The sequence below is a fragment of the Heterodontus francisci genome, chromosome 1 (genome assembly GCF_036365525.1).
Source record: "Heterodontus francisci isolate sHetFra1 chromosome 1, sHetFra1.hap1, whole genome shotgun sequence".
Classification (NCBI taxonomy): domain Eukaryota; kingdom Metazoa; phylum Chordata; class Chondrichthyes; order Heterodontiformes; family Heterodontidae; genus Heterodontus; species Heterodontus francisci.
Genome location: NC_090371.1, coordinates 267,597,416 through 267,613,352, shown reverse-complemented (window position 1 = coordinate 267,613,352; position 15,937 = coordinate 267,597,416). Strand labels below are relative to the sequence as shown.

Sequence of the window (15,937 nt, the reverse complement as noted above, 5' to 3'; positions counted from 1 at the left end):
GAATACATTCAATGATCCAACCTCCAGTTTTCTCTGGGAAGAGAATTCCAAAGATTAACGATCCTCTGAGAGAAGAAATTCCTCCTCATTTTAAATGGGAGACCCCTTATTTTAAAACTGTGCCCACAGTTCTAGATTCCCCCATGAGGGGAAACATCCTCTCAGCATCTACCCTGTCAAGCCCCCTCAGAATCTTATATGTTTCAAAAAGATCACCTCTTATCCTTCTAAACTGTAATGAGTAGAGGCCCAGTCTGCTCAACCATTCCCCATAAGACAACCCTTGACCTCAGGAATCAGTCTAGTGAACCTTCTGTGAACTGCTTCCAAAGCAAGTCTATCCCTCTTTAAGTAAGGAGACCAAAACTGTACACAATACTCTAGGTGCGGTCTCACCAATGCCCTGTACAGTTGGAGCAAGACTTCCCTACTTTTATACACCATCCCCTTTGCAATAAAGGCCAACATTACATTTGTCTTCCTAATTACTTGCTATACATTAATGCTAACTTTTTGTGATTCCCGTACAAGAACACCGAGATCCCTCTGGACTGCAGCATTCTGCAGTATCTCTCAATTTAAATAATATTCTGCTTTTTGATTCTTCCCACCAAAGTGGACAACCTCACATTTTCCCACATTATACTCCATCTGCCAAATTTTTGCCCATTCAGTTAATCTATCAATGTCCCTTTGCCAACGCTGGGTCCTCCTCACAACTTGAGCATGCATGTGGGCTTTATATTTCAGTAATTTGAACAGAAGTTAAGGACACTTAAACAAAAGCAAAATACTGCGGATGCTGGAAATCTGAAATAAAAACAGGAAGTGCTGGAAATACTCAGCAGGCCTGGCAGCAGCTGTCAAGAGAGAAGCAGAGTTAATGGCCAGAATTCCGCCCCCACCCCCACAGGAGGGGCTGGTGGCAGAGGGGTGGGGGTTCATAGATTTGAGTGGGGGGGCCCTTTCCCGATGTCTTCCTGCCCACGCTGCAATTTTATGGGGGTGGTGGTGATGAGAAATGAGCCACCCTCTCCAGGCCAATCAAAGCCCTTAAGTGGCCAATTAACTGCCACCTAAGGGCCCCCTCCCACCGCCGCTGGTATTTTACCTGCGGCGGCCAGACGGCAAAGGCCCAAGAACAGTGCCAGGTAAAACCTGGTGACCTTCTTGCCAGCTGGTGTGAGGGAAGGGCTCCCCTGATCAGGCACCCTGTGCCCCACAGAGGACCCCCCTCCCTCCCATGGGCCAACTTCCCCCACTACACAACACTCCCACCACCTCCCAACTGACCCCCTCTCCCCCACTTGCCTCGACAGGGTCCAGCCGATTTGACCCTGGTGAGGCCCCAGACACACCCTGTTTCCGGAGCCAGTGTGCCTCTTGCTACTGAAGCTGGCTGCAGTCCCAGCAATGGCCACCGCTCCCAGTGGCGCTACTGGGACTGAGAGCTGCCAGCCCACTGATTGGCTGGCAGCTCTTGGAGGTGGGCCGTCCTGCCTCAAAGGAGCGGAAGTCCCGCCTGAGGCCAATTCAGAGCCTGGGGAGCCTAAAATCCTGGTGTGGCTCTCCAGGCCCAGCAGAGGCGGGCTCACCCCTGACGTTTCCGTCGTTTGGTCTCCCACCCAACATAAAATTCTGGCCAATGTTTCAAGTCTGTGACCTTTCACAGAATGGATGAAAGGTTACAAACCTGAAACATTAACTCTGCTTTTCTCTCCAGAGATGCTGCCAGACCTGCTGAGTATCTCCAGCATTTTATTTATTATTTCAGATGTTAAGGGCAGTTTTTCAAAGTAAGTTTCAAGGAGTTATTGATAAGATAGACGACTAGGATAAAAAGTGGATGAAAGTATTCCCCAAAACCCAGATTAGATGTGGGGCACTTGTTTGTTTCAAAGTCCATTTACCTTCCCTACTCCCTACCCCAACCTTACGGTACTCCTTGACTATCCTATTCTCCTACCTCCATACCAGGCTTGACTCTTTCTTAGATAAGCCAACAGCTTCCCTCTATGCCTCTCTTCACCTTCTCCATTTGAAACTATTACTCTCCCTCCTCGTGAGCAGCAACCCTAACTGCCCCTCCTACTCTCTCACTGACCTTCCCGCTCAGTGTGCTGACTGGAGGCTGATCTTGCCAATCTCCTCCCTGTCTAACTCACCCTTCCCAGTGCTGATACTGTGGACTCTGCCAGTGGATCAGTGATCACTGCCCCCCTCTCCACATCTTCCTCCAGAATATCTGTTGACTCATGAACAAAGCCCTCGCAATCCATGAGTTTATTGTGGATGATTGCATCAACATCATGGCCTTGATGGAAACCTGGCTGGTGGATGATGACACCTTCCCCATAACTGAAGCTTCACCACCTGGCTGTACTTTTCACCACTTGCCTCTCCCAGACTGTCATGGTGGTGGTGTGGCTCTTGTAACCAAAATCACACCTTGGCCTGTCCCCTTTACGTTTCTGGCACTTTCTCCTCCTTTGGGCATCTCACCTTTACACCTCTCATTTAAAATCCTGGTTCTCTGCAGCTTGCACAAGTACCAGGTCAATTTTCTCATTGAGCTATCTTCCTCAGCCTCTGCACCAAGTGACTTCTCATGCTCGATGCTTTCAACCTCCATCTCAATTCATCATGTTCTCTATCCTCCGAGCTCACTGCCCTCCCATCCTACCTTCATCTCGCCCTCCATGTAAATTCCCCAACCCATATTCACGGCCACCCACTTGACTGTGCCATCTCATGTGGCCTTGCTACTCCGAATCAATCACAGTTAAGGCCATCCCTGATCACTTCCTTGTGTCACTCTCCACCCACATCCTCATTTCCCCCAAACCTTACTTCATTCTTTATCTGCTCCTGTAAAAAAACTTTCCCTTCTTACAACTGCATTCACAAATTTCCAACTGCCTAGCCTTTGGCCGTCCATTCACCATGACATTCCTGCAGCTACCAATCTGTTCAACCACACCCTCACCTCCACCTTTGATGCCCTCATCCCCTTTAAAACCATTACTCCATCCCAGCCTGACCAATCTCCCCAGTACAGCCTTCACTCAACTCCCTTAAGTCCAAGAGGCGCAGACTTGAATGGATATGGTGAACAACTGGTTTAGCCATTTATTGCCAGATCTGGCTAGACTACATTAAACACTATTGGGTTCTGCTCTTGTCTGACAAAACTGCTCACTATTCCAGGATTGTCTTGAGTGGAAAGGTAACCCCTGGCGTCTTTACTGCAAACCATCTTCTTAAACTTCCTTCCCTTGTCTCCTCCACCCTCATCTCCAATGACAAGTATGAGGAGCTCATGAGTTTCCTGGTCACCAAGATTTGAGACCATCCGATCAGCTGCCTCTGCCTCCTCCCTCCCTTCCTCTAGCCCACCAGACCAAACTTCCTCTAAGGCTCCCCCTATCCTAACCCTGAACTTGTGTCTTTCTCTAGTTTCTCTCCTATCTCCCCACATCTCTTTCTGAGCTCATCTTGTCCATGAGACCCACTTGCTGCTCTCTTGACCCTATTCCCACTAAACTCCTGACCACCCAACTTCCCCTCCTGGCTTTCGTGTTAGTTGACACTGTTAACATTTTGCTTTCCTCAGGTTCTGTCCCTCCTTCAAATCTGCTGTCATCACCCCTCTCAAAGAAACCAAACCTTGACCCCTCTGTCCTTACAAACATCTGCCCCACCTCCAACCTCCTTTTCCTCTCCAAATTCCTTGAACATGTTTTCAATTCCAAAATTTGTGCCCCTTTTTTCTGGAACTCCATGTTTGAATCCCTCCAATCAGGTTTCTGTCCCTGCCGCAATACCAAAATGGCCCTTACCAAAGTCACAAATGACATCCTACGTGACTGCAAGAAAAACTAACTATCCCTCCTCATGCTTCTTGACCTGTCTGCTGCCTTTGACACGGTTGATTGCACCATCCTCCTTTGCTTTCGGTCCCCCCCGCCCCCCCCCCCCCCCCACAAATTCCACTCCCTCGCCAGCTGCTTCATCCCTCTCGTTGGCAACCATCTGAGGCTGAACCAGCCTCTTTGCAAACTCAGGGTCATATTTGGCGCCGAGAAGAGCTTTCAATCACATATCCGCGCTGTCACTAAGACCGCCTATTTCCACCTCTGTAACATCGACTTATTCTGCTCCTGCCTCAGCACTTCTGCTGCAACCCTCATGTTACCTCAAGCCTTTGTTACCTTCAGACTTGACTATTCAAAGACACTCCACATTTTATGCTCCATAAACTTGAGTTCACCCAAAACTCTGCTGCCTGTGTCCTAACTTAAAATCCCATTCACCCATTATCTCTGTGCTCTCTGACTTACACAGGTGCCCAGTTAAGCAAATTCTCATCCTTGTTTTATAATCCCTCAATGGCCTGGCCCCTCCTTTTCTCCTCCAGCCTTACAACACTCCGAGTTATCTGCATTCCTCTAATTCCAGCCTCTTGAACATTCCCTATTTTAATTGCTTCGCCATTGGTGGGTGTGCCTTTAGCTGCCAAGGCCCTACGCTCTGGAATTCATTCTCTCCACCTTGCCACCTCTCTATACCTCGCTTTCCTCTTACACCCCTTAAAACCTATCTCTTTAACCAAGCTTTTGTTCATCTGCCCTAACATCTCCTTATTTAGCTCAGTGTCATATTATGTTTTATAATGCCTCTGGACGCTTTATTACTTTAAGTGCTATAAAAATACAAGTTGTTGTTGCTGCAAAAATCGTAGTGAAGCAGTTATAGATCATCAGCAGAAAAGGAATAGATTGAAAATGAGAGCTTAGTAAAAGAACTGCTTCAATATCAACTTTCATAGGAGAAATGCCATACATAACACACAATAGCAATTTTGTAAAAAAAAGTTCAAATCTAACACAATACTTAACAGTTTGGTATTGCTTTCATTGTAGATCTGGGAATGGCATATATTTAACTAACTATATAATTGAGAAGCATTGCTTCAATCAGTAACTAATAAACCTCTGATTCTATTTTTCTGTTTTAGGGACATCAAACCTGACAATATCCTCCTTGATGAACACGGTAAGTTGCTAAACCTTGTTTTTCTTGATCTGAAAGTATTGAAGCTTCGCCAATGAAGACGGGCATTTACTCCCTTGGCTTTCAAGGAAAGGAAATTCAGATGATGATGCTGAGTCTAACTTCAAGATTGTTATATTTCATTTCAAATTCTTTGACATCAAGAATATCCATATAAATCCTTATATTTTAAATATTTATCATCTCCCTCTCCCACAACAGTCGTGTCATATTAAAATTTTATGGTCTGTCTGAGTTGGTCTCTCGGATATAGCATTGCTTCTCATATTTTTACTGTCCAATATCAAACTGTACAATAGCATAACCCAGGGGTGTATTATTTGTACCCCTTGTGATCTGTACTGAATATTTGTGTCCTTCGGACATGTGCTTTTTCAATGCCTTGGTTGGAAGAGACCATTATGCATCATTAAGGGATCTTATTTCACAGTGACTGAACATGTAGAGTAACATTTATTATGAGATTCACTTCATGCAATTAATACAACTTGTCTTGTGCAATAATACAAATAATGAACATGCATACTGGCTCACATCAGTGGCCTGTTCTGCTTGACTTAAACACAGTAACTTCTAATTACTATGCTGTAATCTAGCCGCTTTGCAGGTTGTGCTGGATCTGACTGCCTTTGCAACCTTTGATGGACTGGACTGCTTGTCTGTATCTCTTTCTTTGCTTTTTATTTCTCTCCTTCCATACAACTCAATGGAGATGAGGTATTGACCAGCTAATACATTGCCTATTATTTGCAGTCATTGAGAAAACAACATTACAACTTATCTTATTACCATTTTCATTACATATAATTTGAATGTTTTTGTTAAAAACTTGTGTGGATACACTTTGCTTTTAAGACCCAACAGTTTAAAGTAATCTTTTCCAAATCCTTTGTGAAAAACTGGCCAAAAAATATTGAAGTGTGCCATATATATTGCATTGTACAATAGAGGTATTAGGGAAAGGAATCCTTACATGATCATTTCAATATTTTTGCATATACCTTTAGAAAGCTATGGCATGGCATTTTGATTACAGAACGTTCAAAGTATTTTAATAACAAAAGCACCAATGAGCGAAATGTTATAAATCATAGTGTTTATTCATCAGAAATGTCACACATCCAATTAGCATATTCTTGGCTTTACTTGGCTCAGTACTGATCACAGGGGGTACTATTTATTACACACTGGATTACGCTATTTTAGAGTTTGATATTGGGCAGTAAAAATAAGATGCTGAGACCACTTACGGGAAGCAGTGCTAAATATAAAGAGACTATGTCAGACAGACCCTAATATTTTAACTGTATAATATGACACTAGTGAAGATGGTTTTAGTTGTTGGAGGCCAATCATCTCAGTCCCAGGACATCACTGCAGGAGTTCCTCAGTGTAGTGTCCCAGGCCCAACCATCTACAGCTGCTTCATCAATGACCTTCCATCAACCATAACATCAGAAGTGGGGTCATTTGCTGATGATTACACAATGTTCAGCACCATTTGCAACTCCTCAGATATTGAAGCAGTCCATATCCATATGCAGCAAGACCTGGACAACATTCAGGCTTAGGCTGATAAGTGGCAAGTAGTATTTGATCCACACAAGTGCCAGGCATTGACAATCTCAAGCAAAATACAATCTAACCATTTCCCCTTGACATTCAACATCAAAACCATCGCTGAATCCCCCACTATCAACATCTTGGGGGTTACCATTGACCAGAAACTGGACTGGACCAGCCACATAAATGCTGTGGCTACAAGAGCAGATCAGAGGCTGGGAATTATGCAGCAAATAACCGACCTCCTGGCTCCCCTGAGCCATCTATAAGGCACAAGTCAGGAGTGTGATGGAATACTCTCTACTTGCCTGGAGGGGTGCAGCTCCAACAACACACAAGTAGCTCAACACCATCCAGGACAAAGCTGCCCGCTTGATCATCATCCCATCCACCACCTTAAACATTCACACCTCTACCACTGACGCACAGTGGCAACCATGTGTACCATCTACAAGATGCACTGCAGCAATTCACCATGCCTCCTTTGACAGCACCTTCCAAACCCGCGACCTCTTCCACCTAGAAGGACAAGGGCAGTAGATGTGTGGGAACACCACCATCTGCAAGTTCCCTCCAAACTACATACCATCCTGACTTGGAAATTTATCACCGTTCCTTCACTGTTGCTGGATCAAAATCCTGGAATGCTCTTTCTAACAGCACTGTGGTGTACCTGCACCGGAAAGACTGCAGTGGCTCAAGAAGGCAGCTCACCACCACCTCCTTAAGGGCAATTAGAGATGGGCAATAAATGCTGGCCTTGCCTGCAATGCCCACATCCCATGAAATAAATTTTAAAAAAGCTCATTGAAATGCATAAATGGCAGAGGGCGGTCTGACAATCAGATATATATCTGGACAAATCCCATCTGATGTTTATATTTGAATTGAGTGGCTTAGTTTCACCCGCAAAGAAGTTGACCAGTGAATAACCAACAGACCATCATAAAATTGTATCAAGTTAAGCTGGGATACAATCTCTCTAAATGAAGGTGGCTTTTAATCCTTACGTACTACAATAAAATTCAAGAAGATAGTGCCAAGCTAAATCTTAGGCAGAAATGTTTTAAGTTTTGTTACAGTATTTTTAAGCAAATACTATTTTGGAAAATGATTTAGCATTTTAAAATAAAATAGAAAAAAATGTTGAGGGAACATAACCGAGAAAAGGTTTGAACAGGTAGGTTAAGGTAAAATGAAATATTTGGATCCCTTTTGTATAAGATGGGAAACAGAGCGGACATCTGTTCAATCCACTAATATCCATAGTCAAAGTCCAGGGAATTCTGGCAGACAGTGCTGGCAAGGCATCCTAGTAATTCATGGATCATCTCCTAAGGGGAATTACTGTAATACTACGATTTGTGCCAGTGCTGTAAGTTTATGAGCTGAAAACATTTTTTTAAAAGCTAGCTAGCACAGGAAGCCTGAAGCTGTTGGCAATGTTAAAAAAATGCCTTTTGGAAATTAAAAAAAAGATTGAAATTTCTAATCAGTCACAAGTGACCTTTCTGATGATGGTGTGTTTTTTAAAGTGAGAGGGCTGTGATTAAGAAAAGGAATAAGGGTATGGTTTCAGTCAGAATTGAAGCAGACAAATGTTTGGTAATAAAATAAAGCTAGAAATGTAAGGTTAATAGCAAATGGAAATGAATGAGTAACCTAAATGTCACGACCAGTAAATTGAAATGATTTTTCAAATAGAATATGAAAGGAACCATCCAATGTAGACAATCTCTCTCATTTGGCTGAAGGCTGATAGATTTCAATAAATGGCACTGAGTTGATTATTTGAAAGAGAGCACAGGCAGCTTGTGAAGTGAAGGCTAGTGAGACAGTGCCTTGCCTAGAATTATGTATGCGCACGGGCAAGCGGGGGAGTCGGCAGCAGCTCAGGGCCTAGGTGGGCAGGATAGAGCTAAGGAGAGCAGATGTGCTCCACGTGGTGGTGGTGTGATACCACATGAAGGGCTGCCAGATGGGCAGTGAGGCCAATTCAGGGCCAGAGTCAGGGTGTGGGGATGCTGGGAGAGAGAGGCCTAGGCTGGTAAAATAGAGGGAAGGAGGAAGGTTTACAATGTGCATATCGGGAAGAGTAAGTTCAAGAAAAGGAGCTGGCTTCGAAAAAGTGATTGATGGCTTTCTTTCCTCCTGTCTGTTCAGCAGAATCCCTCTCACTCTTTTCTTTGACCTGACTTTCTTTGTATAATGAAAGACAGCTATGGACAAAAAAATAAAACACATTGCACATACGTGAAGTACCCATTGCCATGGTAACATGCTGGATGGTTAGACATCTATAGCTATGCTTCACCTGTCAGAAAGGTCACCAGCGCCACTGAAAGATAGTGTTGACATTTAAGAAACAGCGGCAGATGTGATCCTACTGAAGAAAATGGCAATATGATTAACTCAATGAATACAGTTCATTAATGGTACTAGGATCAAGTTGCAGGTTGGCAGAGTTGGCAGAGGCAAAACATTTTTGGAGAGCATTTTGAAAGCAAAAGGTCGCTTATCATTTGGAATTCAGAAGTGACCATATTTTTCCAAATGAATGATAACTTCTATATTCTTGGAAAGATAGTGCAAAATTTATTAATTTGTTTAGAGAAAGAAAAGAGTAAGATTCAAACATGCGAGCAAATACAATATTCAGTAATGCATTATATTTGCATTCTCCGTTGCGAATGAAGTTCTAAGGGAACATATATAACTCATATTTTTCATGAGTATTGAAAGAGTACTGCATTCATCCCCTAATACTACCAAAAATATACAGTAAAATAATGGCAATCGTATTATGCATTGGAGAATTAACATCCCCAGAGTACTCTTTATATGGTAAGCCCTAAAACAGCTATAATTAACATATTGTATGAGAAAGAAGGGCAGAGATGTATATTTAATTAACACAATCATTTCTATTCAAACCATTTCATTCAGTAGTTATTGAAGACTGTTCAATTGCACTTGTGCTGCAGGTTTAAGCTTGTGATGTAAAAATGAGGGTGGATATATTTGTTTACCAGTCAGGTGTGGGCAAATAACACAATTAACATAAATTGCAAACACATTCTGATGATGGGCCTTCCTGTTGGGTAAATATCAGATCAAATAATATCCTTGATATGTTTTTATCAGTAGAAGTAAATAGAACTAATACAGGCAGCCTGAGCACGCAGATACTGTCCACTGAAGCATGAATTGTAGAGATTGAATGAAAGCAGTGGCCATCAATGAGAAAATTTACTCTATGACTGGAAAGTTACTAAGGGCTAAAAATTGGATATGGCCCCTTTGCGAGCACAGGGATCACAATGCATGCAAACAGCATGCAAACCCCGTGCTGCCTGTTCATCTCCATAATTCAGCCCAGTGTGAAACGTTCTGTTCACTGGCTGCACACTCAGCAGGGGGCTGAGGTTCGTGCAAGTCTTGCCTGAACTTCTTGAAGCCACCCGGCACCTCTTAAAATGGAGGTGCATTCTAGCTGCAGCAAGTATTGGAACCGTTTCTGAAAGTGTTTTTCACCACAAAGAAAGAGGAACAATGTAGGGTTGCTATCCTATGTTGCCAAGCAGCCACAGTCTTGGTTCGACATGGCAGCTCAAAGATGGCGGGAACGTCTGACTGGCACAGGATAAAAGCATCGTAGCTTCTGCCAGGATAGCTGGTATTCACGAACATGATGCTCTGTGCAAGGTTGCATGTTCAGGGAGTGGAACCCTTTGTTGGTCCGATACATCTCCCCGTTGAGACCAGGTGCCCGCAGAGCCACGTGTGTGCAGTAGGTGGAGCCCTGCACCATTGGGAATCTCATTACTCTGGTGAAGCCCAAGCCCACTCCTCCTGTTGCCCTCTGCTTAGAGAGAAAACAATGAAGGCCCCTCTCCTTGTGTACATGGCCTCGGTGACTTCTCTGATGTAGTGTTACACGGCAAACTGAGAGATGTTGGCTATTGTCACGGCTCCAGCCTGGAAGGATCCTGAGGCATAGAAATTGACTGCAACAGTGACCTTGGAGGGCATCGGCAGCACTGTCCTCGCCCTGCTCTGCGGCTACAGGTCTGGTTGGAGGAGGTGCTACAGTCCTCCCTCTGTGCATAGCTTCCCCCCCTCTGCTCCCTGTGCTGCAACCAAGAGGGACTGCAACCATGACTTAAGGGCAAATTTTCTGCTCAGAAGCCTTCAAAAACCGCTCGACTCCTTGCAAAGGTCCCGCACCACTCCCATCTGACTCAAACGACTTGTGTGAGCTTCTTAGTAACAGTACAGCATACTTCCACTAACTCTGCGCCAACAAAGAAAAGTCAAAAGCAACACACCTGAAAGTCCCAAGCTGATGCCTTTAAATAGCGCTGTGGGGGGAGGGGTCCTGTGTGCAGCTGACCGACGTGACGATCTGCCCACTCTGCATGCTTCTTACGCGCACAGATCTAAACATGGCGATTGGCACAGCCCACACCAGATGTCACCACAAGGGGACCGCTTACCATTTTTATTACCTCTGGGCCCCCAAAGGATCGAAAGTAGTGGCACTGCGGAGACAAATTTTACAATCTTAGTGTCAATGATCCCTGGGCCTGACAAGATTAACTTGAAAGATATTAAGTTCCTTGATATTTTTATGCTTTAGTTTACAGTACTAAAGTAAGGGTTAAACAAATTTAGATTTAGTTCTGCAAGATATGTTCCATGCAAGCTAAGAAACTATGGGGTTGAAATCACACTATGTATTAGAAATGAGCACATTGTACCATTTGCATGCAATTCCTTTGGCAGTGTTTTAACAAAAGTGTTACCCTATTTAATTTAAGCTAGTAAATGGCCTTGTTAAAAGCATAGACAAAGAAATCTGATACAAGCACATTCATGCATTCATTACTAATATCATATTAGTGTGATTACAATCCAAAAGTGAAACTTATACTGTATTATTTAAAACTAGCGACTGATGGAACAATTTAATCAGGCATTAGAAAGACAAAATGACAGAAGCAAAAAGTAGATTTGTTTTAAATAACAGAACTTCAAAAATAGCAATTTAATTTGCAAAATTGACCTTTAAGTTAAATACAATACTCCTAGTCCAGGTTTAAATCCTTTGTTTGGCAATACTCCAGTGGTTGATAGAAATGGATGGCTTTGGGTGGAGAAAGCTGCAGCTAAATATAGCTGTTAGAAGAAGAGTAATCCAATCAACTATACACACATCTTCCATCTTATGGTATTGCTGAATGATATAGAATGATGACAGTGGGGATTTTGATGGTTTTGTTTTTTTTAAGTCTGTTATTTCTAATTAGGCATAACAGAAGCCATCAAGAAGACTAAAACCACATTTCTGATAAATGTTGCTGAAAGACGTCAGTTTGAAGACATAGTGATGTACTGTGTTCACATTTTTAATGTGTACTTCCAGCCATTAAGCATGTTAGTCCAGGGCAGATACTAATCCCTTTTGATGCCAATTTTGGAGGTTATGCTGGGCACAGTTGAATAAAATACAGCAATTTACTTAGTGCAAAAGGGCAGTTTATTGTTCAATACAGTAAAGGCCACAACCCAAGAGATTAATTCAACAGTCCATACTGGAAGCAATTTCATCAATAAAGACATGAGGCCGATTTTAGCAGGCTGCAGTCCAACCTGTACACTATGGTACAAGCCCAAGAGTTCAGGATTACAGCTATGCATTTCTCAACCCTCGGGATGCCAAAAGCTAGAGCACCAAAGCCTGTACCATCTTTCAATTTAAGGAAGAGACTGAGTTTGAAACTGAATCTCCAGTTATACTCCAACAAATCTGTCCTGGAAATTTTCAAAGGTCAACTGGGACAGCCACCCAAAAAAGTATTGCTTACCATAGTGACAATACAAAAGCCCAACGAAAGAGTGAGGAGAGCGTAGGACTAAAAGAACCATTAACTCATAATGACACATTTTAGATCATTTCTCACCATCATCCTACTGGTAGGAAGCTTCACCGGCTGGTCATAAACATGAGAAATTGAAGCACAGGTTTGTATGCAGTGGACACCCAGTGGACATTGTTAGGAGTGAGATGAAGAAAATTATCCCTTTTGTACCAGCCACAACAAAATCCTTTTGAGTTCTTAAATATTTGTTAGCTTGAATAAAATAAAATTGTTTCATTTTTACTCAGTCATGAGAGTTCACTTGGAATAAGGTAGCAGCAGAGAAATGGATGGTGTCTCTGATCATTGAGAAAGGACAGTCTACTCTATAGTAGATAGGAGTGTTTCTGCTTCATGTGATACAGGAACTTAAGTAAAATTCATTAAAGCTTGTCTTAAGATATTGGCTGTGTAATCCGATAACCTTCAACAATGGCTGCAGGAATTGCGATGCGCAGTTAACCCGTGCCCGTCATTTCTGATGCAGGCAGCACGAAAAATGCAAATGTTTGTAGTGTGCAGTCAGCGCTAAGCGTGGTGTTGTATGGCTGCATGCCTGAAAAATTGTATGAGGTTAGCATGAGTTGAAGCTACTTAAAGCAAGCCTGCAACTCTTAAAGGGAGGCACATTTCGGTTGGAGCAGGTGCTGGAAGGCATTCTAAAAGTGATTTTGACATGGGAAAGACACAAAAATGGCACAATGTGATAGAGAATGAGCTCCAAGATTTTCTGATGCCTCATTGGAGGCCTTAGTGCAGGAGGTGGACAGGAGGAGAGATGTCATCGATCCACATGGAGCCAGGTCAGCCTTCAAATTTTGTGAAGGCAGTGGAATCAAATAACCATGGCAGTCAGTGCCAAGACTGTAACCCATGGACCTGGATGCAGTGCCAAAAGGAGCTCAGTGACTTCCCACGAATAGTTAAGGTCAGAGAATTCATACTCAAATGTCACATCCTACTCACTGCAACACTTGCCTTACACAGTGCTCAATGCACCTCACCTACCAACAATCCCTATCAATTGTGACTCTTACCTACCATTGATGGCTTCACCTCACCTTCACATACTTAGCACTGCTGCAAGCCTCACACCCACATGTCACAATTTGCAGCCACTGCCAGCTATTTGACCATGACAGCCACGTCACCCAAATACATTCCACCACACTCATTGACACAATTTCCTCTCTCATGCAGGACATGAGATGTATGCTTGTAATGTATAACTCTGTAAATAAATATAAAAGTGTGTAAAGATTGGCTCCAGTTCTATCATTCACCAATTGGCCTTCTGGCATAACCAGAAATAGCAGCATCTAACTTTTGGGGTCAGGCGTGGCTGCATAGCTAACCTTCATGAAGGAGACAGTGCTTGGCATCACTGAAGCAGTCAAGATTGAGGCTGTAGCTAGCAGCAGAGCTGAACCAATTGAAGATAATGGTATGTTCATACCTAATCCTCCTTCTAACATCCTTCTTCCTTCGTATCCCACAATCTCTTCTGATTTACAAGCTGCAGATGGTCTTATTCTATTCCTGAAATCCAGTTGGTGAAGGATCGAACTGGAGCCAATCTTTTTTTGTTTTATATTTATTTACGGAGTTACACATTACAAGCACACATCTTCTAACACAACAACCACAGTTTTAGACTGTTTCTATTTATAGCGGTTCAAGTAAATCCCCAGTTAATACCCACCAACTTCATACGATTAAACACAATTAATGTACAATTAACAGATGTAGGCATGCACCTCTTGCTTCACTCCCACCCATCGCCTTTCCCTACCCTTGTGCCTTTCTCCTTTCAGATATCCAAGAACTGCAACCTGGCCAGGCAGTGGTAGAGCAGCAAAAGGTGGAAGAGCAAGAGGACAATGATGAAGAAAACACTGTCACTCACTCTCACACTTGCAGTCACCAGCTCAGATATTGATGCTGCATGTACTTTAGAGGACAACTTAGAGGTCAGATCTGTACATGCTGAGAAGCTGGGCATGAGTGGCCTGCAGCTAAGGCAAGGGACAAGGGTAGCACAAATGCCAGCTCATCAGAGGGCGAGGTTGCACATCAGTCTTTCTGCAGAGGACTCAGATGAGTACTTCAATAGGGTGCCCTACAGAAGACGGCTGATGGGTATGTACAAAGAAATGCTTGGTGCCTTGGCAGACCTGCCCAGATAGCTTGTGGTCCACATCAAGGGTCATGGAGGAGTTCAATGCCAGCTCGCTGTGGTGCCAAATTTCGCAGCTTTTCCTTTGCTATAACTGTATTTAGTAGGGGCAATTTCAGGTCCAGTCTCATGAAGGGAAATTGGTCCTCTTTATGTCCATTTGATGGATGGAGAACGGAGAAAAAAATACCAATTTTGGGGCGCAATATCCAGTGCCTGATCTGAGTCTGTATTACGATCATCACCATATTGGTGTAGTCGGCTTTCTAGGTATCCCTGGCTGCTGTCTGAAACAGGAATATGTTAATGATAGGCCTTATACCTGTTTAATTACCCCTGAGCATGTGTGTTCAGCTTAGGTCTTTAAATGCTTGTTGCAACCTAATGAGTTTTGAAATTCAGCTTCCATTAATGTGAAGCCAGCAGGGGCAGGAATATTCCTCGCAGCTCTGCAGCATTCTGAGGACTGCCGCTGGCCATTGATCACGCCTATCCTGACCTCCCCTCCTCCCAGGATTTACCTGAGGGTCACAGCTATCAAGGCGGCTGGCTCAATTTGGAGGTCGGTGCACTCTGGAGGCGTAATGGCGACCACAGCACAACAGAAATATGCTGATGAGACCCAAGCTCCATTACAGCTTCCAGTGCACTTGGAACATGCTGACCATTTTGGAAAAGAAAGAAAGTGCTTTACAGCCAGTGAAATACTTTTTGAAGTGTAGACACTGTTGTAATGTAGGAAAAACGGCAGCCAATTTGCGCACAGCAAGCTCCCACAAACAGCAAGTTGGTACTAGATCATCTGTTTTTTGTGAGGTTGACTGAGGGATAAATATTGGCCAGCAGACTAACGATAACTCCCCTGCTCTCCTTCCAAATAGTGGCATGGGATCTCTTACATCCAGCTGAGGGGGCAGACAGGGCCTCAGTTTAACATCTTAGCCAAAAGACAGCACCTCCAACAGTGCAGCAGTCCCTCAGTACTGCACTGGAGTATTAAGCTTGATATTTGTGCTTAAGTCCTGGAGTTGGATTTGAACCTCCCCCCCCAACCAACCTTGTGACTCGAAGGCATGAGTGCTACCAACTGAGCTACAGCTGAAAACTTTGGGACTGGAAACTGTGAGACTGAAAACGGATCCATAGCAATTTCCTAAGTGTCTTCTGCTGATGTTCTTAGAGAAATTGAATGTGAGTCACAGAC

At 43.5% G+C, this 15,937-nt stretch overlaps 1 protein-coding gene across 1 annotated transcript in view; it reads left to right on the top strand.

Moving 5' to 3' along the window:
- LOC137359361 (serine/threonine-protein kinase 32B-like) overlaps nt 1-15,937 on the top strand; it is a 353,419-nt gene that overhangs the window by 279,988 nt on the left and 57,494 nt on the right. The window contains exon 5 of the mRNA XM_068025387.1: nt 5,018-5,055. Coding sequence (XP_067881488.1) covers nt 5,018-5,055 — 38 coding nt within the window. The remainder of the gene's footprint in view (nt 1-5,017; nt 5,056-15,937) is intronic.